At 39.4% G+C, this 22,778-nt stretch overlaps 2 protein-coding genes and 1 long non-coding RNA gene across 3 annotated transcripts in view; 1 reads left to right on the plus strand and 2 right to left on the minus strand.

Annotated features, from left to right (window-relative positions):
• PPP1R1C (protein phosphatase 1 regulatory inhibitor subunit 1C) overlaps positions 1-12,750 on the minus strand; it is a 43,766-nt gene extending 31,016 nt beyond the window's left edge. The window contains 3 exon segments of the mRNA XM_015868305.2: positions 9,684-9,744; positions 12,032-12,170; positions 12,172-12,750. Of these exon segments, the coding sequence (XP_015723791.1) occupies positions 9,684-9,744; positions 12,032-12,170; positions 12,172-12,284 (313 nt within the window). The 5' untranslated portion in view covers positions 12,285-12,750.
• Positions 12,751-14,732: 1,982 nt separating this feature from the next.
• Positions 14,733-22,098, plus strand: LOC107316608. The gene is made up of 3 exons (XR_001556471.2): positions 14,733-14,836; positions 15,236-15,422; positions 19,351-22,098. It is a non-coding gene; the product is annotated as an uncharacterized LOC107316608 (long non-coding RNA).
• ITPRID2 (ITPR interacting domain containing 2) overlaps positions 22,081-22,778 on the minus strand; it is a 39,195-nt gene continuing 38,497 nt past the window's right edge. The window contains exon 19 of the mRNA XM_032446002.1: positions 22,081-22,447. The gene's annotated coding sequence lies outside the window, so the exon portion shown is untranslated. The remainder of the gene's footprint in view (positions 22,448-22,778) is intronic.

Below are 22,778 nucleotides of genomic sequence, written 5' to 3' on the forward strand. Positions count from 1 at the left end.
ATGCAAAAGTCAGTTTTGTAGATTCATTTTTTTTGTTGTTTTTCTATCTGGAAGTTTTCAAAGAGTCAACAAAATGAGGTTCCATAATCTCATTCTCACCATGAACATGGCTAGACAGGATGGAAATGACAGGATGAATATTTGTTAACTCGGAACAAGTTAGCCTGTCATTTTCAAAGACATTTAGCAGAATTTCTACTAACCTCACTAAATACCAGAGTAAGGGGATCCTGTGACTTGTGTTCTATGTCTTTGTCTGAACTGTCACAATCAGCAGCACATCACTGTGATTCATGTGGAACAAACTCTTCCACACCCTCCTACAGGATATGCTATGCACATTAAGGCCCAAGTAATCCACTAGAATCAGCATTCTGGGAAGTCTGAAAGCACATTTTTGAACAATTACAGCTCTGCTGTCTACTTACCTTATTTCAAAAACAGAAAGTAAAAAACTAATGTTGATCTGCACCAAAACATCTGGATCCCAATTCTTTAAAAAAAAAAATTCTTGCCTTTTTTTCTCCACCTTCTTCCACTCTGTCACTTTTTATTTCTTCAATATAATTGCACTCTGATAAGGCTATAAAACAGCACTGAAGAATATGAGATCAGCTGGTCCTGCAGGCTGAATTACTCTCCTTTTCTGTGCCTATCTCAGCCAGCTCTTGTAGATCCCAGCATGACAGGGAGAAGGCAGAACAAGGACTGTAGGCACATGGTGGCTGGTACCAGGGGTTACAGCTTGGCAGTGGTCAGAAAAAGAGTGGGAAAACATCCAGCTACATCTTTGGTTTTTGCCACTGCCAGAGAACTGCTAAGGCAGAGGGCTTTTAGACTTGAAAAGAACACTGCAACCACAGCTTTTCTTTTCTGAGCAATGGAGACCCTGCTGAAAAATTTAGGTTGCTGGGCATCTATGTATGTGGATCAACAGTGCTGGAGAATGCAGTAGAGCTTACTGTTTTCCGGAACTTTCCATCTGGCCCAACTAAGCCATTGCACTTCTTGGTGTGACTCCTCTAATGTGTTGTCTAAATGAAGGATATGGAAGCATGGAAAACAATGCCTTTAAAATGCACACTTGGGCACTCAGCACTACTAATGGACTTCTGTAAGTCTGTTTTGACCTTCAAGATAAATAAATAAATAAATAAAAGCCATTCACTCTCTGCAGTACACATGTGTCTCAGGGAAAATACAGAGAAAGACAGCATGTAACTGCACTTCGCACTCTGCTATCGTATTTTCCTGATCCTCCAATAAGGCTATTTAAGAAAAATATAAGAAGTGATGATTTTAAATACAGACATAGGATTAGGGTTTTGAGGAGAAGAAGAAAACAGCTCCTTCCAGTAAACATAGAATATAATTCTATCCTGCAGCTGCTCTGATGGCTGTAGGAGATTAGGCTGTTCCTAATCACTGGTGACACAGCCAGCTCCAGCCCAAGGAATGAGAAGCCAAGCTCTGCACTTCCCATAGACTCTAGTTTTCAGCAATCCAGCCTTGTGCAGTTGGTGAGAAGTTCCCTGACTGGTAGCAGCTTTTTCCTTACACTCTACCAGCTTAAAGTCCAGGTTCATTGAATTCCTGTTTTTGGTGGGTTTTGAAGTGAGCCTGTAACTTTGGTTATTTCACATAAATAGTTAATTGTCTTTTTTCCCCTCTGGAAGCACAATAAATGAGGCAATTGATGCTTTAAGTGCAACTACTCCCCAATATTCTGAACATAATGAGGTTAGTGCTAAAAGCTGGATTCTCTCTTCTGTCTGCATTATCTATTTATTCTGCATACGTCACCATGGTAAATGAGTGCTGCATTAAGTAGTAAATAGTAGAGGTCAGGCAAACTGTGTGATGCTTTATCTCCTCAGCAGGGCTGAAACATGTATTAATGGATTTTAGTTTCTACACTATGTTTAAAGAGAAAGTATTAGTATTATCAAATGGTTGAACTATAATTCAGGCCATCTCAAATCAAAACATTATATTCTCATTCAAGCCATTTTGTCTCATTGTTTTTTAAAAGACTTCATTTCAAATTATGGCTATTTTAAAAATTATTATTATTAAAAAAGCACCCTTAAGTACAGACAATGTTTTGCAACAGACTAAACTGAATAGATTTTGTTTAAAAAAAAAAAAGTTCTCAAAATGCCACCAACATTTAATAGTAATTATAGAGTCATGTAGCTGTACTAGAGATAGCTTAAGCACTTTAAGTATAAGCCATTAAATATACTTCGATATTTCATTTTGTAAAGAGCAAACTCAGCATTCCATTGTCATGTCTCACCAAAATATGCTGAACGAAGTATACAAATATTTGGTGCAGAGCAAGCCTTTTGGGGTTCCTAAGCATTATGAATACTAGAAAGCTGGAAGCTCTCAAAATTACTTTCTCACAACACTTTTGTTCTCAACACTGCTACTCCCTACCCATGGTATACCTTGTTCTCATGTCAATACACAATGCAGATGAAAGCAGAGGCAAACTGTCTGTAAGTATATCAGTAATGACACTGAATGATCAAGGAGCTGGTGATCTGTAACATGAAACCATATATGTTAAAAATGTTCTGCAAATAATCTCCTGGGATAGAATAAGGCTGTTTCTATGGTGCTTTTGTATAAGGAACGAGGAAATGGATGAATAGTACAAGGTTCAGGTCTAAAAATACCTCCTCCTCTTTCAGATAGCTCCATGGACATTGACCCCTCAAATGCAAAACCAACAGAAGGTGAAGAGCAGGAGCAACTAGCAGCATCATAGTGTGCATAAACAGCACAGTGTCACAAGTAAATAACAAAGAAAGTAAATTCACGTGCTGGGTATTTGAGGATGGAACGAGATAAATGGATAAATGGACTTCTGTCCAAATTAAGACAGCTTCCTGTCCTCTCAGTTGCCCCATTCCTAGATGGGAATCTAGGTCTGAAATCTAAGTTCCAGCTGTAAATGTTCGACTTTCACCACCTCTCTGTAATTTCACCACCTCTCAGTCCTTTCCACAGCCCAGAGCTTTTTCAGACCTTGCTTTCATCCTGTACTTCATTTTTTGGGGGGAGAGAAGGCAGTAATTTGTCTCAATTTGACTGTAAACTTACTCACTTCAGCCCAGCAGAATGCTGCCAGCACTGTGGGCAGGGATTTAAGGCCTTTAGCTACAAGTGGCAGAAGCTCAAACTGAGCTGCAGCTGAGGACTGGCATGGTATACCCAAAGAAGAAGCACACTTTATGGTCATTGTACATCTCTACTGTAGCAGTTACTCCACACAAATTAAAGCAATCCCAAGGCTGCTTTAGTTACCATAACCCTTACAGGCACAGTATGTTATTAGGAGAAATGACTTGAGGAGCCAAAGGAAGAGTAAAGACATAATACTGACCTGAAATCCTCACTGGGTCAGCTAAGTTGGTCTGGTGGTCACCTGAAGTCAACTAGTTTAGAACAACAGAAGGCATGAACCTATGAGCTCTTTTCCATCCTCAAAACATGTAGCTTACTTGTGCATCATTTAGATCAGCACTGATTTCACACTGTTCCTGACTATATGTTTTACACAAGTATATTGCTCCCCAGAAATGTTTGTACTTGTGAACCAATATGGTCATGACCTCAAAACAAACCAGCAAAAATGCATCTGTGTACCTCTGTGATAACCTCCAGGTCAGGCTGAGCAGCTCACAGTACCTCCCAGCCAAATCAAAATCTACTCCTAGGCATGCAGTCTGTACCATACTGCAGGCAGCCCAACAGCTACTTCGACTGACATAAAATCCTCACCATGTCATGAAAGCAGAGCACACCTCCTGCCCATGGCAGTGCAGGAGTGTCTGCCTTTGAAAGATGCTAAGAAAAGCTTTTTCTTTTTTTCCTCCCCACAAAATTAAAAAAAAAAAAAGAAGTTTCATTGCTTCTGTTTGGAACCCATGAGATGGTTTTCTCTGGGCTGCATTAAAAACAACTCAAGCACAGTTTCCTGTCCTTATTTATTTATGTATTGTCTTATTTTAAGTCTGTGAACTTTTATTTTCTCAGGTCATGTCACAGAGTCCCTACTCATGCAGCCTATGTGTGAGGAACTAACGGTGCGACTTGTCCCTGGGATTCTGTGATCCCAAACTGCGGAGTAAATTCAAACCAACCCAAATGAAGGAGCATCCAGGTACAGTGTAAGTGGGCAAGGAAATGGGATGGAATTTGCCACTGGACATTTGCAGTCTCACATCAGCCTGCAGACTGCAGACTTTCTCGAGTACTGACATTTTCTTTCCAGCTCAGGAATCCCTCTGTCACCTAAAATCTCTCATGCAGTGTCTGCTCTCTGTATTTCATTTTCTCACTGTCAGCTGGCCCTTCATAGTGCTGGTCTGAGGAACACAAAGGCCATGACTAGCAGAGCCTGATCTCTGAGCATCTCTGTGTTGGTAGTAAGGTGCATAGATCTGTACCAGTCCTGTGATCGCTGCTTATTGCCATACCTCCATGAAGTCCTAGACTGCAATAAAAACAGTATGCATAAGTGGTATTCAAATTTAGCATATAGAAAGGCTGAGTAGTTAGACCAAAAAAAGTTAATGACAGTTTTTTTTATTACCACATTTGAAGCCTAAATTTGCAATTGAAAACAGCTGCTCTTTGGCTTGCTCACTTTCTATTTCCTGAACCAAAGTAAGCAGTGTGTCCTACCAGGATCCCATGCTTTTGAAAAACATATCAATTTTCATGAACTGTGAGACCAAGAATTCTCTGTAGACTCAAGTTTCAGTGAGACTTTTGCCTGAGAAAGGAATTGTAAGGAAATGGTTGATCACAGCCTGGATCTCTGATTAACCATCTGAGGCAAGTGATGAGTCAGCTGTGGGAGCACAGGTGAAAGTAATTCAGCTGTGCACCCAGAAGGGGGTGAAACTTGACTCCACCTCTCCCAGACCCCATTTAAGGGCTGACCACCACCAAGATAGCTTTTCTTTCTGGAGATTGCTCCTTTGTGGAGCTCTTTTGGCAAGCCTTGACACTGGTGAGCACCCTTTCTTGATTGGAGGCCTCAGAGTTGGTGAGTTTTTTCCTTAGATACCCTCTGGCTATCTATTCCAGCTATATTTGTATTTTTTTTCAACTCTACATGTATTATTTCAACCGCACAGGACTGTAAGGCTGATTTGCTATTGCCCAGAAAGGCTTCTCCTACTCAGCAAGTGTCTTTTGTCTTGGAAGAAAATGTAACTATCAGAAGTGAAAAAAACACATTCCTTTACCTAGAAGCATAAGCTAACAACAGGTAGAGAACAAATTTAGCATTAAAAAAACCTCTATTTTGGATGGTCATAGGACTGCAGCTGGTGTAAGGGCCAGTTTTCATCCTACCACCCATATGTCTGCATGGTTTGCTGCTGTACTAAATGCTGATGCCACCCCTGAGGCATCTCACCAGAGCTCTAGAGGTGCAGGTACAGAAGGGTGCTGAAGCCCGGACACAGGCTGCAAGCCTTACCGGGGATGAGTGTAGGTCTTCTACCTTCAGATTAGAATTTCCAGCAGTCAGGTAACTCAGATGCAGTGAGTTACCTTTACTTCCTTGAAATTCAATTCATGCAATGTGAAAAGGCAGCTCTGGAGAATTCCCAAAATACATTGCTCTGTTTTTCTTATTTCCAAACATCAAGTAATATTTACATTATGGGGAAGGAAGCCAAAACATGCAACTGAGTAGAAAAGAGAGATGGAAATAGCAAATACATAAAAAATTCAGAAATGCAGAAGTTTAACTTGAAGGACTGGAATATAGGCAAACTTCAAGAAGACCAAGCACTCTGTCACAGCTAGAGTAGATCCTGGCAGTCAGAACTTTTTGATGTTGCCTTGGCTCTGTGACAAAGACAGCCATTGCAAGAACATTGGCACCATTTTCCTATCAAAGTAAGTACTAATGGCATTAAACCTGACCCATGGTCTGACATATTTTCCTTCCTCAGCTGCCACTGCCCTACAACATTACCAGCTTTCCTTTGAGTGGCTGCAGTGTAGTGCTGCTGGTTTAAAGCATGGATAGACTTGTATTTCACATAATAAGAATTGATTTTCATATACATTCTCCTACACTTAGTAGGGATACAGGGGGTTATAAGTATACTGTAGCAGTGCAGAAATGATTGCTTTCAGGGTATACTTTCTCATCTTGGCTCCAATGATATTCCAAGGAATAGAGGAAGCGGGAGAGCTTTAACAGGTTTTGGTTTAAGCTCTTCTGCAGGATAATAGGCAAATGTGCTTTTAAAACTAAGCACATGCTTGTGTCCCTTTTTTAAAGCATAGGGATAAACAACTGTGGTTATAACAGGATATGACTGGGTTACCCCTGTAGCCCATACAGGCACCCTGCATAGAAACAGATACTGAACATTCCTCTAGCATTTATCTTTGCTCTCATAGATAGTAAATGGGTCTTGTAATATCAAATAACATTAAAACTGACTAGATATTGTGAAACCAAACATCAGATTTCCAGAAAATAGAGCTCAGTTGATGGCAACTGAATCACAAAAGGGCTAAGTAACTTCATAATTTGAGTCTTGATCCTTCTAGTGCAAGATTTTCTGTTCAGATCATAGAATCATTAAGATTGGAAAAGACCTCTGAGAAAAAGGGTTTTTTTTTTTTCATTGTTTTGTTGCTTCACAAGCCCACTTTGTCCATGGCAATAATTATCAATGCTGTTGCTATTCAAATTCCTCTTCTGCTGACTTTGCATTTATCATGTATGATTTCAACCAGAGTGAGCAGGAGAAAATGCACCAATCAATGCACCAATAGTCTGGGATGAATATTAGCAGCCACATATCTGTAGTCACATTTACCACCTGTCTTTAAATCATTCATTGTGGTCTGGCCCTTACAGACTCCTTGGAAGCAAGAAAGCCAAGCAGATTCTTCTTACAGTTTTGGAGTAGCTGTCATCGGCTTAAAATGACTTGTCCTTAGTAGCCACTCCATCTTCACTTTATGGCAAAATGACCCTTTTATCTACATCTGTGAAGACAGATTCCTGTCAAGTCTGTTGTAGACATTAGGGATGGGTGAGAAGACTTACAAGAAAACAACTTTGAGATCTACATATGACACAGTTTAAACTGCATTTATTATACTTCCAAATACGTTTTACTATCTACTGGTTTCCAGATGGCTCTGGATCCAGAACACCAGAATACCACAAAAATGCTGCTTTTTTCACTTGGCAATCAAGAGCAGATGCAAAAGAAGAAAATAGAAAAGCCTGTTTCTTAGAAAAAGTCTCTCCCTGTTTTATAAAATAAAAGAAGTTTAGATAATTTGAGTGAACACTGAGTGCATCTAAACTTTCCAGATTGCACTGGAACACACATTTGAAGCCCTTGGAAGTGTATCTTTCACTGTTTGCTGTAATGAGGGAATTATAGTACTTCAATGCGTAAAATTCAGGAAACTGGATTTTAGTTAAGCCCAGTTCTAATTTAATTGTTGGCTTTGACAATATCACATTTTCTGCTGCTCAGTTTCCTTATTGATTCAGGGAATCATGCTTCTAATGAAAATTATGGCAGTGTCAAGTTAGCACTCTTACTATTTTATTAACTGCAAACACGTGCAGAGAGGAATTAAACATTTTTGTAGATGAATCAATATTCATCATACTCTTGAACTTGACTTGAAATCTGGTAGGAGGCTAACAGTTGAGGTCTAATCAGCAAGGTGGCAAGAGCCTCTAGTATTTGCTGACTGCTCTGAAAGATGAAGGTTTACAATAATTTTGGAAGTTCTTACACAACTTTTGAGATCGCATCCCTAATGAGTTTATTCACTCTTTATACTTTCATTGTAAAGCTACTGTCTGTCTCTCCAAATTAGCAGTGCAGATCTTGTATTCAGTGGGTTTACATAGCAGCGTGTGCACCTTCCTTTCAAAACTCTTGCCCGTGTCAAGCACACCATGTGGAAACATGTACACACATGCTCATGCATAAAACACGTGGTGTGGTATAGGAAAATGAAGGTACTTACAAAGCTGACTGTGCAGAAAATTTTAAAAAGCAACAAGACAAGATTTAACCTGATATATTCATTGATATTAGTGCCTAGTAAGAGGGATAATATATGAATGAATAAATATATGCAAGTGAAGTGGGTGAATGTTTGCTCTTGGGTTTTCATGGAAGTTGACTGATACTTTTAGCAATCTTAACTGATAATAAAAATGATTTATTTAAAGGTTTATTATGAACATTGCAGGAAAGGAGATAACAGATATGCACCACTTTGTTTACACTAACATTTCCTGCAAATTAAAAAGAGTTCTTATTCTCTGTTTGGTTTTGATTTGGTACTGTACCAAGTATCTGTTTATAAAAGGAAATATGATGGTACAGAGTGTACAAATTAAGTTGCAAAAGAGACTGACAGCCAAGGTGAGTTTGCTTTAAATTAAGTCCTAGCAACACGCACTGTAGATCCCATTAATGTTAGGAAAGTTGATCTGAGACAGATCATAACTGAGAGCTGAAATGCCTGAAACTTGGGCACTGAAACTTGTTACTCTCTGAACTAGAATCAGCATTATCTCTTTAAAAAATGTACAGGTCACTTGTAGTGTCAAAAAAATACAGTGTTAGCCATATGACGTGTTTGAGCATCCCCAACCTGTGCTAATGCTGCAGTGATTACAACCAGAACAGCAGGGCTTTTAAATGCTTCCTTCTGCACAGTTCTCAGGAATTTATCTACTGGTATTATCAATCAGAACAGGAGACCATCAGCATGATGCTGTAAGTGGAGATCCCAATAGAGCTAAGATGGTTTAATTTCACTGAGATGCCAGTGCATACAGTAATGATCTATGAGATGTATCAGTGAGTAAAAAGTCCAAGCTGTGTTTTTCTGGTTTTTTTGTTTTGTTTGTTTGTTTGTTTTAGATCAGGAGATAGAAGAGATAAGGCAGAAAAACTATGGTTCAGAAAGCTACATAGAAGAAAAGCTGCATATAAAGTAAGTAATGTTTTAAATGGGCTATGTCTTGAAGAGTTTTTCTTGAAATTCATTTTTTCAGAGCTCTGTCACTTATGCTTACTAACCAGCTTATCACACATTAGTTTTTTTCAAGTCACATCTACTTGATAAAGTGTTTTGCAACCTCACATTGTCCTACCCCACAGAGGAACTTCTGAGAAGAGTCTCAGATGAAAATATTCTTTTTTTTGTTTTTGTTTTTGAAAAGGAATAGTGAGAACAGACATAAAAAAACTGGAGAACAACCTGTTCTACAATGCAATCTCATTTGCTGAATTAGCAAAAATTGGAGCCATTCTAGCATCTCTAGAGTCTGAAAAATCAACACTACAACTGCATAGATCTCCACCTCATTCACCAAGGGAAAGCAAAGTCCTGTGGAAGTTCTGCATCAGGGTCCTGTTCACCCTTCTCACGCATACTGCAGAAAATTACAAAGTATAAAATCCTGAAAATACTGACATCATATAGTAGTCAATGTTCACAGAGGTTCATGGGTTTTACTCTGAATAGTTCTAGTTTTATATTTAGTGCTATGAAAATAATGATAGTTTTTTAAAATGTAGTTAACAAAACCAATTTGCAGAGAATTGAGTATACAAATTCAATAGTTTAGATGGTGTGCAGGCACTTACCTGGGGGCACATGCTCATTCATGATGACAAGTGATGCTGGTGTAGGCCTTCTTTTCCTTATCTGTAATATACAGAAACCAAGAACCATCAGGGACCACTGACCACTTCACGCTCAAAGCAAAGCAAACAACCCATCTCATGTCCTTCTGAGAGTAAATTAGGTCAAGTTAAAAACAGCAGTAACAGCAACAACAAACATTCAAAAAACTTCTGTCTTTCTCACTGTTCTTCTGGACTGACAGTGACTGGGATCATGATGCTACTTGTGCATGGAAAGCCAAAGCATGGTAGAGAGCCCTTCAAAGTACCTTTGTGATTTGTAGTCACCTTGAATAAGTTTTTGGATGTGTATTACTGATATGTTTCAGCCGTATCTCAAAATATTGACATTTGACTTTGCTGCATGAAAATAATTGTAGTAGCTGGTGAGCTTATATATTCAAATACCTACTTGTGGTGTAACTTTCATTAGTAATTATTAAAATGAGTATTTTGTAAGCATAAACAAGAGTTGATATTGCACCTAAGTCCTCTGATGAATCCATATTTCTAAACTGTGACCAGAGGTGCTGTTATCGTTCTTCAGCTGAAGAAAAACTCAAGACTTTCAAAATAATATTTCCAAAGGGCACTGTGCCATAGATATTTACCTATCAATATATGATCCTGAATAGGGATTATATGCAATTCTTCTTATTCAAAGTTTATTTGGTGAAGCTTTTTTGTTCCATTAACACTGGCTGAACTACACGACATTGGAATACCCCCTTATAATGAACATACTTGCACTGAAATTGCTACGCTAAAACCTTCAGGCTATATCGATATTCTATTGAATTTAAGAGAGTGACCAGGAGTATTTAAGCTAGAAACCATTCTCACGCAAATGCTCAATGTCAGTGTGTTTGTGCTTTTTCAGTTGCTGAGCCAACATCTGTAGTGAGCTGGGTTCAAATTTTGCTTTCAAAGGGGTAAATGGAAAATTACATCATCGGGTTTAACAGGGTTATTCCAGATTAGAGCAAATGTAGCTGGCAGGAGCATTTGCTAGTTTAATTTCCTCACACGCCCATGGCTCTTGGAATTAATCTTTCGATTTTTTTATTTTTTTTTTTTAAAAAAAAGCTTGTCCTTAAATACTGGGCAAAATTTGGGGTGTAGCATTTCAAAAGCCATGGGAACGCATCAAAATCCAAATCCTAAGATTCTCACAGGGTTCAGGAAAATGTCAGAATGCATCCTGATTGAATTCATTGCAGGACTTTACCATAAGAGCGGACATTTTATAGCTCAGCAATACCTATGGACAAAATGAGGACTGGCAGCAGTTCTCTCCTGCACCCTTCTAGTATTTCTTCATTCAGTGGTCACTCACCCATCATTTTCCAGCAAAGGCAGCTGCCTTTTAAGAGCCATGACATCCAAACACTCAAGAAACAAGATACCTGTCCTAAAGGTGCAAATAATTTTATAGCTACTAACACAGAACAGTCAAGGTTATACTACTCCCCTGATATCAACTAAAAGGAGACTTACCAAAATAGAAGTGAGTGTCAGGAAGGACTTGCACTAAGAAATATACTGGGTGACCTAATTATGACTTATCCAGTATTTCTTCTAAGCCTGTGTGTGTCCTTCTTTATGTACATCTGTGCATAGCTGTTCAGAATACCAGACATCTTTTCCTACACAGACTACTGTATTGCTATATATATTTTACCTCTATCTGTATATGTGATTCAAAACATAAATAGTACACATATTAATTTCATGCATACATAATTCCACATCCAGGCACATACTTACACGTATGTATTTCAAATAATTAAAACACATTAACGATGACATAAAGAAGACTCTAATAATCATGTGAAATACAGGAGATAACTGAAGAGATGGCTGTGAGTAAAATGTAACTCTCATTTTCTCATGGTAAAATGAATGGTAAGTAAGTTGTCTTCTAACTGGACTCTATAATATATTTTTAGGTACCTGTTATCAACTTCATGTCTTTGTTTACATAGAAAACAATATTCTTTAGTTGATTGAGAATGTATATTCAAGTGGAGTGTATGTATTAGAGTACAAGTCCAGTTACAGAAAAGGTACAGCAAATGTACACTGAATAAACCTCCTGGAGGCAAAGAAGTCTTATTCTGCCCAGGGCATGTATCCACCTCTCTTTGCATGTATACAGACATCACAATAACCTCAAGAGCATTTAGTCTGTAGTCAAACTAACATAAGTTAGGAAAGATTTTAGGTCATATTACCTGTAAATGCCCTAGATCTTGCCTCTATCCACCCCATTCCCTCAAAAATAAGTGAAAGAAACTAGTTGTCCTTACCTGCTCAGCTGCTTCGGGATCTATTTGGCTCTGAAACAGCGGTACAGCAAACTGGATCTTTTTGGGGCTGTTGGGCTCCATGGCAGTGTTGAGGTGAGGCGAGTAAGAGCAGAGCCTGGAGTGCCTGAGAGCAGAGCCTGCAGCTCCCCTCAGCACCCTCCCGAGAGCCGTGCCGCGTGCTCCTCAGTAACAGCTGTAATTCCCGACTTAGCAAGTGGATCTGTGTGAACCGAGCAGCGCCCTTGTTCCACATCCACAGAGATGCTGCTGGCTTGGCTATTTTTCCCCCCTCTCTTCTTCAGTACTTCAGATCCTCTCAGCACAAAGCTGAAAGGAACAATAAGCTAATTGTGTACCAGTTCACTTCTGCATATGCCAAGCATTCACTCAGAAGCTAATTGAAAATGCAATACTAGCATTGCATGGCCTGGAGCCCTGGGATTTGAAAGAGAGGATCGCTCCACCGTACATTACTAACTGGCTGCTCAGAAGTGCAATGCAAGCTCCCTCTGAGTATTGCTGATGGGCTCTTAATTATTGATGAACACAAATCAGGAAGTTTTCAGTTTTTTGGGGGTGGAGGTAGCAGGAGGGGTGGATGCAGTAATTCCATCTTTGTTACACTGTGCCAGAACTGCTCTCCTCGCATATCACACAATAGCTTTTGCTCTTCTAAATCTTTTTCTAAACCTTTTCCAGGAAGACTTTTGGTGATGACGCTACATAGATACCCACACTCTCACAAAGCATATCTGGTGAACAAAGTACAGTTTGCACCTCAGGCTAGCTCAGATTTAGGCTGTGATCCATCTCGTGCAACTTCAGATACTGAGAAGTTCCACTTTTAAGCCAGCAATCTGGGCTCCCTCCTGCTTGACATATTGGAATGCATCTTACTCTGTTCTAGTTAAGAGGTGCACAGAATCTACTGGAGATTATATTTTCCCTCTGTCAACCCTAGGAAAAGTAAAGTTGACTCAGAGGTCTAAGTCCCACTTTGAAGTAAAATCTGTGCTTTCTTTTAAGACCATGAAAATACTGTGATCGATCATATTAATAATACTCTGCTGAACATACCTGATTTTCAAATTTTATTTCATCTTAATTAAAAGTCTCACTTAGAGTATCTTTAAAGTTAGCTGTTAGAGCTCACAGCCACTACATGAAAGTGCAGACAGCAGAGCTCCTGCAGCTGAATTGGTGCCAAAACAGAAATGGCTCTAGGCAGGTCAAAGGACCACATTGCAAGCCCAGTTGTGAGCCCACAGCCAAAGATCTTTGGGCCAATCTCCTGATATCCATTACCAGCAGTTGAAAAAAAAAAAACAACAGAGAAAATATGGTGCAGAATGAAAATCTGACTGGTATGGCACATCACAGGATGCGCTTCATCTGGGACATGATTGTCTGCAGAGAACAAGTGAATTTCTGTCAGTTTTTTTGGGAGACCCGTGAACTCTCTTCAGTAGATCTCCAACCAGCCACCAGAGCAAACAGGTGGGACACACAGAGAAGAATAACAACCTGAGCCTGCCTCTGACAGGCTGCAGTAAACAAACAGAAGAGCAGCAGAATTCAGAGCTGAGGCTGAACATCACCAAAACTCAAAGGAATTTGAAAATGCACTTCTAGTTCTGGCCACTGAAAGTGTTAAGGATTTCCACAGTTCATCACAGGTTTATTCTAGAACCGCTGAGTACTTCCACATCTGTGCCAGAATGGGAGGTGGGAGGAGCTGGGATCCTGTGTATGAACAATGTGAAAGCTGTATGAAACAGAATAAACTAAAAAAGGCTTTGATTTATGCAAATGAAAACCATTAAGACAGACAAACACACAAGTAAGCTAGTTTATGAAGGACTAAGTGGAACCCAAGAGTTGAAAATGCACTAAAAGGTGATGACCTGACTCACTCACGATCAGATATAAAACCCAGTGAGATTCCCCTCCTCATCCAAATCAGAAATCCTTTGTACCAAAGTACATTCCAATTGATGGCCAATACCTGAAAAATTGCCAGTGGCTTAGCTTTGACAACTTGCCTGATGCTCTGTGGTGGTTGGCACAAGCCATTTCTGAGATCTAGGAGCTTTCAGCAGATGTTTAGAGGGCAGAACACAATCGTGGAGCTCTTACAAAAAATAATAGCCTTTCTCTGCTGCTGTATTGCTTTTCTCACAATATATCCTTGGATGTATTTAATTATAGTTGAAACCCTAAAGAACTGTCCTTTTGCAAGACCAAATAACAGAGAATGTAATGAATTTCCACTGATGCCATCTTCCCAGATTTTGCCCTCAGGCTAAAACCATTTCATTTGCTCACATACCCCCCTAGTGAATGAAGCTGTACAGCTGGAACTGAACTGGAGAAGACAGTCTTTCTTTACTGAGCTATGTAGCAAGTAACAACCACGAGTTACTTGATAGGTAGAACACATTCATGTGATAGGACGGAAGGTATTTGGTGGTTAAGACTAAGCTGAACAGCTCAGGGAGTGTGTCACATTGCTGGCATTTTCCCCATTAAATTTATTGTGATAGTGTAAGGGAAACTATTGATCACAGCCTGAAACTCTGATTAACCATCTGAGGCAAGTGATGAGTCACCTGTGGGAGCACAGGTGAAGGTAATTCAGCTGTGCTCCCAGAGGGGGTGAAGCTTGACTCCACCTCTCCCAGATCCCATTTAAGGGCTGACCACCACTAAGGTAGCTTTTCTTTCTGGAGATTGCTCTTTTGTGGAGTTTTTGTGGTGAGCCTTGACATCAGTGAGCACCCATCATGACTGAAGGCCTCGGTGTTGGTGAGTTGTTTTCCTTTGATGTTTTCCTTAGATACCCTTTGGCTATCTATTTTCAATCCATATTTGTATTATTCCAACTGTACGCTATGCTTGTATTATTTTAACTGTACAGATAGTTTATGTGCATTAATTGTATTGTAGAACCACAGAACAGTCTTGATTGGAGGGGATTTCTGCATATACCTGCTCTCACTTGCTGCTTGAGGAAAGACCTGAGATCAGGTTATCCTGTGCTCTCTCAGCTAATTTTGCAATATTTATAGTATTGAGGCAAGATGTTCATTTCTGTTTACCAGAATAACAACAACAAATGCACAAAACAGTAGCACTCAGTGTTTCATAAAATTGTTCTAAAACCTTTGCTGTTCCTACAAAGACCAATCACAATTTGTTCTGCAGGCTTCTACAGATAGACAGTAAGAGACGGAATGCAACTGCAGCAGTTCTGCTAGTACACCTAAGAGCTGATGGTGAAGGAAGAGAGACACAGGCAGCTTTCACCAAGGAAGGTTTTCAGGATGGTCTAATTTTCTGACACCCTCATAAGCAGACATGCCACTAATTTCAAGGATAGCTTCAAACACAGGTAATTCTTTGCTTTAAATATATATATATGTAGATGTCTTTGAAACTTGGTGTATTAAATAATGTTACAATGACAGTGCAATGGTACTCTTACATCACAAAAACAATTTTTATATTAAGCTTGAGTGGAAAAAAAAAAACACCAAAAACATTCAGACTGTGAAAAGAATGTTATAACATTAAATGTCTGAAAGGCCGACAGAGGTGTTCAGCTGTCGACTGCAGGATGCTCCTGTGTAAAGGAATCGCAGCCCAAAGCTGTTGCTAGGACTAGTGTATGAGAAACAAGATGTATGAAGAAATAAAGCAATAAACATACTCCTTGGCATGCTGAGGGGCGAGCCAGACAGCAAGAGCAGGACAGCACAGAGGGATGGGGCCCTAAAAGAGTGCCAGGCCTAGCAGGGAGAAGCCTGTGGTGCAGTATGGAGGTACCGGCCTCAGCCGCTCTTCTCTCTGCACTGCCTGGGAGCTGGCTGCCCAGACTTCCTCACTACAACAGTAGAAGTATATTTTAAATAGTAGAAGAGACATATTTCAAAGAGCAGCCAGATATAGCATTTCAGGATTACTGCATCAGCTCATGCTTACACCTAATTTGCAGCATGGTCTCCAGGCAAAGCGTGCTTGCATTTTTCTATAGTCTGCATCACAGTCTGGGGAAGAGCTGAAATGCATTTAAGTGCTGCCAAATCCTTTTAGCTCATCTTCTGTTTTTAGTGCACTCTCCACAATGTTTTGAATTCCTTCATGATTCAGCTAAAACTGTCACGGAAAAAAATAATAATAACTGTCTATAATCTTTCAGTGTCGTTCACTAGGTCCTCTTATGAAACAATACACTTTAATATACCCTGCTGTCATGATGAGCTATCAAAGCACTCACAGCTCCTGTCTATTTTCCCTACTGTATAAGGACAGGCTTCTGTCAGCTTCGCAGCCAAGGGCTCAGGCTGTTGGGAATGGAACTTGGTGGGCTCTGTCCCACACTCTGTACAATGCTGTACTCTGTACAACACTGTGTGCAAAGCCAGCTTGACCTGAGGAGGTAAGAACTGATCTATCTATTCAGACCTTCCCCTGGGGCGCACTACTCTCCCAACCACCAAGTAATGTACAAACATTTACTGGTAAGTACTGCTGTCCATAGAATCAGCACATCCCGAGCACAGGAAACAGGCTGCATTAAATGGTACAAACATAACCTGTTTATAAAGTCTGAAGATCTATATCTAATACAGGCTGTAGTTCAATAGTGCAGAGACTAACATTCTGGTAATGGGTTTACAGAGGAATTTCAGGAGGAAGTCATGTTGGAGTTCACTTCCTTATCAAGGAGAAAGTAAATCTAACACATTTTTCAATAAACAGAATGACTGTGGACAGCTTGCATAGATGTTATAATCAAATTATATTAGCTGCTTCCCACATTAAGTCTTTGATGCAGAAGTTGACTGTAACATTGAACTAAACAACTGAGATATAAAACTGAGTTTTTACCATAATATTTTTAAACAAAAGTTAAACTATAGAGGACAAGGAAGTTGAACAGGAAATGAGCTCTTACAGCTTCAGAGTCTGGGTTAGAAAACTCAGTGTACAAACACAGACTGCTGTAATGACAACAAAAAGTCATCATCTGAGCTATAAAAGCTCAGTAGAACAAATACACAACACAGTTTTAAAATTCTGATTTTTAAGTTTGATATACTTTATATTTTGGTTCTTTCTTGCATTATCCTCCACCTCAGAGGACTTGTTAGATTTAGAAAAGTTATAGGGACCCTCAGAGGTGATGTCTAGAGCACCCCCATGGCAGCAGTTGCAACTCCCAGAGATATCCAGCTGGGACAACCCTCAGGAGCTGGGGAACCATCACTTGTTGTTACTTACATGAGCATCAGGAGCAGAAGGAACAGATCAGCTCTGTGAGCAGGGACAAGCTAGGAATTAAAGGTGACCCCACTGCAAATGATGCCTTTTCTAATAGGGTGCAGCCCCACAGGGCCTGAAACAGCAGCAGAACCAGAAGGCATGTAGTGGAATTATTAAGGGCTTGGCTCAAATGACTATCCTTTCTCTGTATGAGGTGGGCTTAAACTGTGGAGCTCATCACTACAGGATGCTGTAGACACCAAAACTATACATGCACTTGAAAAAGCAATTAGTGGAAAAGAAATCCATCAAGGATACCACTGCTGGCCAGGAAATCCAGATCCTCTGGCTGCTCATAGCAGGAAGGGCAGAAACGCTCCTCACACCTCCTCAGGCTCAGTTCTTCCCAAATATTTGATGTTGGCCACTGTGGGAGTGAAGACACTGAACAGGCCTGCTTTGAGTTTGATTTGCTATGGTTGCTCTTATGTTGTAAACTGTGACTGAGCTCCAAACTTCTCATGAGCCTGCGCTGCTAAAATTTTTTTCCATTTCTTATGTCCCTGTGAAAACATGCCTATGTATAAATTTTCCTGCAACACCTCCAATAACAATACTTAATTAAGTACATCTTCAAAGAATACTTCTAGAAGCAATTGCTGCCTAAGCTTTGTTTAATCTGTGGACAGGACATTAACATGGGATTTCAGCTTTCTACATGACTTCTCTTGCCTTTATAATTTTAAAAGAAAATCTAAAAGCCAAACACAGAAAAGTGTACAGAAATTTCTGTAGTTTCTTTCTTTAAAAGTTGACTCCAGAACTCCCTACTGAGTTACATAATTAAAGATAGGGGGGAAAAAAAGAGAGATTCTATGAATTATGTAAACAATGACAAAAGTTTACAAAAAATTATGCTTTGCAAGTAGGTATCTGTACCACAATGGGCTGAATAGCCACTCACCTGCTCAGACAATTCTTGCTTTCTGCCATGCTGTCTTCTCATTGCTATAATTTTATTATTAATCACTTGACCATTGTCCAGGCTTTCCTGTTTTACACTGCTTAAAAAAAAGAGAGAGAGGATGTTTCTGTATAAAATAGCCTCCATCACTCAGCAAGTATCTACTTAGAACTGAAAGATACACAACTTCTTTGGAGTTAGCAAGTTTGGGGTTTTTTTTGTTTGTTTGTTTTAATATATAAAGAAAATAAGGCATTGATCTAATTGCTACAATTTCTCTTCTGACAATTCTGAACACTTTTATTTTACAACATGAATATAAAGGATTAGTATCACACCTAAATTCACATTGGAATATCAAGGTAAATAAGCATTGTGCAAAAATGGTCTGTTTCTTGTTTTTCTGATAATAAAATGTTATTTTGGTACTGTCATGTTAACTCAGGAAAAAAGTGTTGTACTGGGCCAAAGCCAGCAGTTATTCTATTTCATCATCCACTTTTTGTGAGCTTGGTTTTTTGTTTTTTTTTTCCCTATTCAAGAAGCTCCTCCAAAAGAGAAACTTTCCGAAGTTTAGGTACAGTGTTGCTTTGCACTGCAAGCTTTGTCTTGAATTACTCATTTCTGATTGGGGTTCCTGTTTCCTCTCTCTCATTGGTCTCTTCCTTTGGCCAATTTCATTGAAATTGATTCATCTCTGAAATAGATGAACCAAATTGTTCAAACCTATTGAATATTTTAAGTGTAAGCCATGTTTGTTTTTTTTTTTTCCAGCAGTACATGAAATCCAGAGGCAGTACAAATGCTGCCTAGCAAGACTCAGTAGAGTAATACTATTTAGCATTTGCAGTTGGATTGTATCAAGGTCTGAATTCTCACCTTAAAAGTGACTGCAATTGGAGAAAAATGCTGATTCTGAATCGTGTGTCTTGAAGTATCTTCTTGATCATCTCTTGTCTCAAAAACAGGGGCTTGCACTCCATGTGTTTTTAAAGAAAACAGAAGAAATAGGGCAGCATCCTCTCTTTGAAGGCTTTAGTCAGCAGAAGTATATGGAAAAGCTTCAAGAGTCCTTCATTTCTTTTTGTAGATGCAGGACCACACTGAACCCTCTCTCCAAGCAGAGCTGCAGAGCCCACCAGCCGCAGGAGCCTCCCTTCCTAGTTACCCCCAGCCACATAACAGGGCTGACTGTCATCCTCAGTACTTTCCATCCCAGGCCTTGCGCATAGTGCTTCATGCAGCCCAGCAAAAGTTCACAGGCCATGCAGCACGAAGCCCAGCAGCGTGTGAGGCTCTGTGGCCCCAGATGCCTGCCTCAGCTCCCGATTGCCAATATGTCACCACCCAATTTCAGCTGAGGTCTAACATACTAATTGTCTATTTGCAGCGCTACCAATAGAGACAGAATTGTCCTGTACCCAAAGAAAACAGCCAGCTTTTACATTTTCCTTGTCTTCCATTCCCTGCAGCCAATGACAGTCACAAAGATTGCCATCACAATGTCTAGGAAAGGCATCCAAAATTTCTCTGGCATTACTACTGGCTTTATTCATAGCAAATTTGATTGAGCAATATTTAACAGCCACTGGAACAGCTGTTTCAAACTGCATAGAATTCATATCAAATTGCAGCATGGCAGGAAAAAAGACAACATAAATCTGTAGGGAAAGAAAAACATTACAGTTGACCTGATGTTACTAAAGGGCAAGGCACTCAGGTTAGGCACGTGTCCAATAATAATGACAGCCATTCCAAAGGCATGAGCAGAAATGTCAATAGAGCTTGGTATCAGTTCAGCTTAACACGACAGGAGGCCACTACACTTTTGTTTTATAATAGATGTTTATAGGCTTTCCTGTATTTACATAATACCACTCAAAATATTAGATGGTGGTGTATTTAAGAATGGCAGAAACCTACCACTTATGGATTATGGAAAATTAAATGTTTGCATATTCACTGGTTGCAGTATAGATTTAGAAATGTGAATTGAAATGTTTGTTTTAAATAATGCCAGAACCTCACAAATCTGCCTTCAGTCAGCTGAATGAAAAGCTGTCAGCAGCTTTTGTGTTTCAGGATATATTAAACATTAGTCTCTAAGTTGCTGAGATTGAATATTCCTATGAGCTCTAAGCCAGTGAGACCCAGCTACCTTGGAATCAGGTATATAAGTGACTTTTCTTGTAAAGGCAGAAGCTGGGTTGCCTCACCCACAGAGGATGCTGCTGGCAGCCTGTCCTTGATGGTCACCAGCTCCTGGCATGCTCTACTCCAATGCTCCATCAGAGCCATAGTTGCCATTTTACTTGGAATGCCACCAGGTAGTGCCCAGATACAAGATTCACTTTAAAGCAGGGTATGTTAATTAATCTGGCTGGGGGACAAGGAGAGCTTTTGAGGCTCCAGCTATTTGGGTATGTTCTGGTTTTATGTATTTGCATGCATGGTTGCAGCACTGGAGTCTTGCTGGTGGTTCTCTGGGTGGCATTTGGAGTGAAGCTACATCCTCACACAAGCTGCAAAGGATAGCAGAAATGTACTGCAACTTGCAACCCTGTACAAATTGCCAAGCATAAGTGCTGCTAGAGTTTATATTTTAATGTTCACCATGAGTTTTTCAAGAAAGTCCTGGCGCTACTCAGTAATTCTAAGGAGAAGCGGAACCCAAGCAAATTCTTGAGAGTCACAACAGGAGCCAACAACTTCAAGAGTTTGGTTTAACTGCCAATATTTCTCTCCAATTTCTCTCATTTTTGAAAGCATTCTGAAACTTAGGTCCCACACTTTCTACTATTCTTCATCCTATGTACTGTGTGATCAAATCTACATAACTTAATCTACATAACTTAATCTAAACAAATCTACATAACTTTGCTTAAGAATAACAGCACATGTACAATAAATTACAGAAAACACACAGATTATAGGCAAAATAAATATTTTATTGGTTTAATATACATGTTTGTTGGGTTGGGGTTTTTTTGTCTTTTTTTTTTTTTTTTTTTTAAGAGAAATCAGCCCTTGCATGTCTTCCTAACAATTAAAAATCAAACTTTATCATATAATATTGTTACATTTGAAACTATTCTTGATTAAAGACCTTGACACAGTACAAAGAGTTAGTTGCTGGAAGTGGCAAAGGAATAAGGACATTCCTAGCACAGCACAATGGGATATTACATATCCACTAAATGTTTATTTGACCACATGAGGCTTCCAATGACTTCCAATTTTCTCCATTGGAACACATGTTTGCTAGGCTAACTGAAAATAGAATCTGTGAGGGATAGGGAAGGAAACAAATCTTTTTCCATTTTCCCCACAATACAAGCAAGGTCACTCATCCATTACAAGTTGCACATCCTAATTGCTTTTGGAATATGAGTATTTTTTATTGCATTTTCTTAATACAAAGCAGAAGAGAATTTCTTGAAGTGACTGAGAGCAGTCAACACAAAGACAAAAAAAGCAAAGCTTAAAAGAAGGTACTTTTCTACAAAATAGGCAAACAGTAAGGAAGCAAATAAAATTAGTTAAAAGTTGTCTTTTACATAAAGATAAGGCTTTCAGTGTCAGAACTTTAAGTAGTTTTAAGTAACCTCATGTCGTTCAACCACTCTGCTAATAGTAACCGCTCCAAGAATTAACAGCAATTTTTACAACAGGAAATTTTCCTTCCTTTGAAGTGGCACTAAGTAACAGCAGTGGAAACAATTATTGGTTGTTTCAAGCTCTCAAAGTTTATCAGTTATTGCACAATAAATACCTCATAGAGGTCAGTGTTTTGTTTTTTGTTGGTGGTGGTTTTCTGTGATTTTTTTTTTTTTTTTTTTAAGATAGGCTGAACGTGAGCACGTTATTTATAAACTGGTTAAGCCTGCAAATTTTCAAGTTTTGTGATGCATCACTATAAGAAATTAGCAACATAAAAATTTACAACAGGGAAATAGAAATAAATACAAAACCTCTCAGAGAGCCACAGTTTCATTGATGCATTATGGAAAGTAATAAATGAGTTAAAGTGTCTAAGTCTTTATATACGAACTCAAGGAAAGGCACATATCATAGAACCCAGCGTTGAATTACAGTAGCCTATCTCAGCAGCTTTAACATCTCCTGAAGCAAAACCAACTTGACACTTCACCAGTGTATGCCACTCAAAGCAGAATTCCACAGCCAACCTTACAGGAAAGAAAAGAGAAATGAATATCTAAATTAGATTTTGCTTGCTATGCTTGAGTATACATTTTGATCATGTCTGTGGCAGGCAAATGACAGAAATCTTCTCACATAATGTATTCACAAGAGAATAATAGTAATGGCTTGGTATGGAAGGGAACCCAAGGACCACCAAATTCCCAACCTACTGCCATAGGCAGGGTCACTAACCTCCAAATCTGCTACTAGGCCAGGCTGCCCAGGGCCCCATCCAACCTGGTCTTGAGCACCTCCATTCACAGCCTCTCTGGGCAGCCTGTACCAGCACCTCACCTCTCTCTGTATAGAACTTCC

The sequence above is a fragment of the Coturnix japonica genome, chromosome 7 (genome assembly GCF_001577835.2).
Source record: "Coturnix japonica isolate 7356 chromosome 7, Coturnix japonica 2.1, whole genome shotgun sequence".
Classification (NCBI taxonomy): Eukaryota; Metazoa; Chordata; class Aves; order Galliformes; family Phasianidae; genus Coturnix; species Coturnix japonica.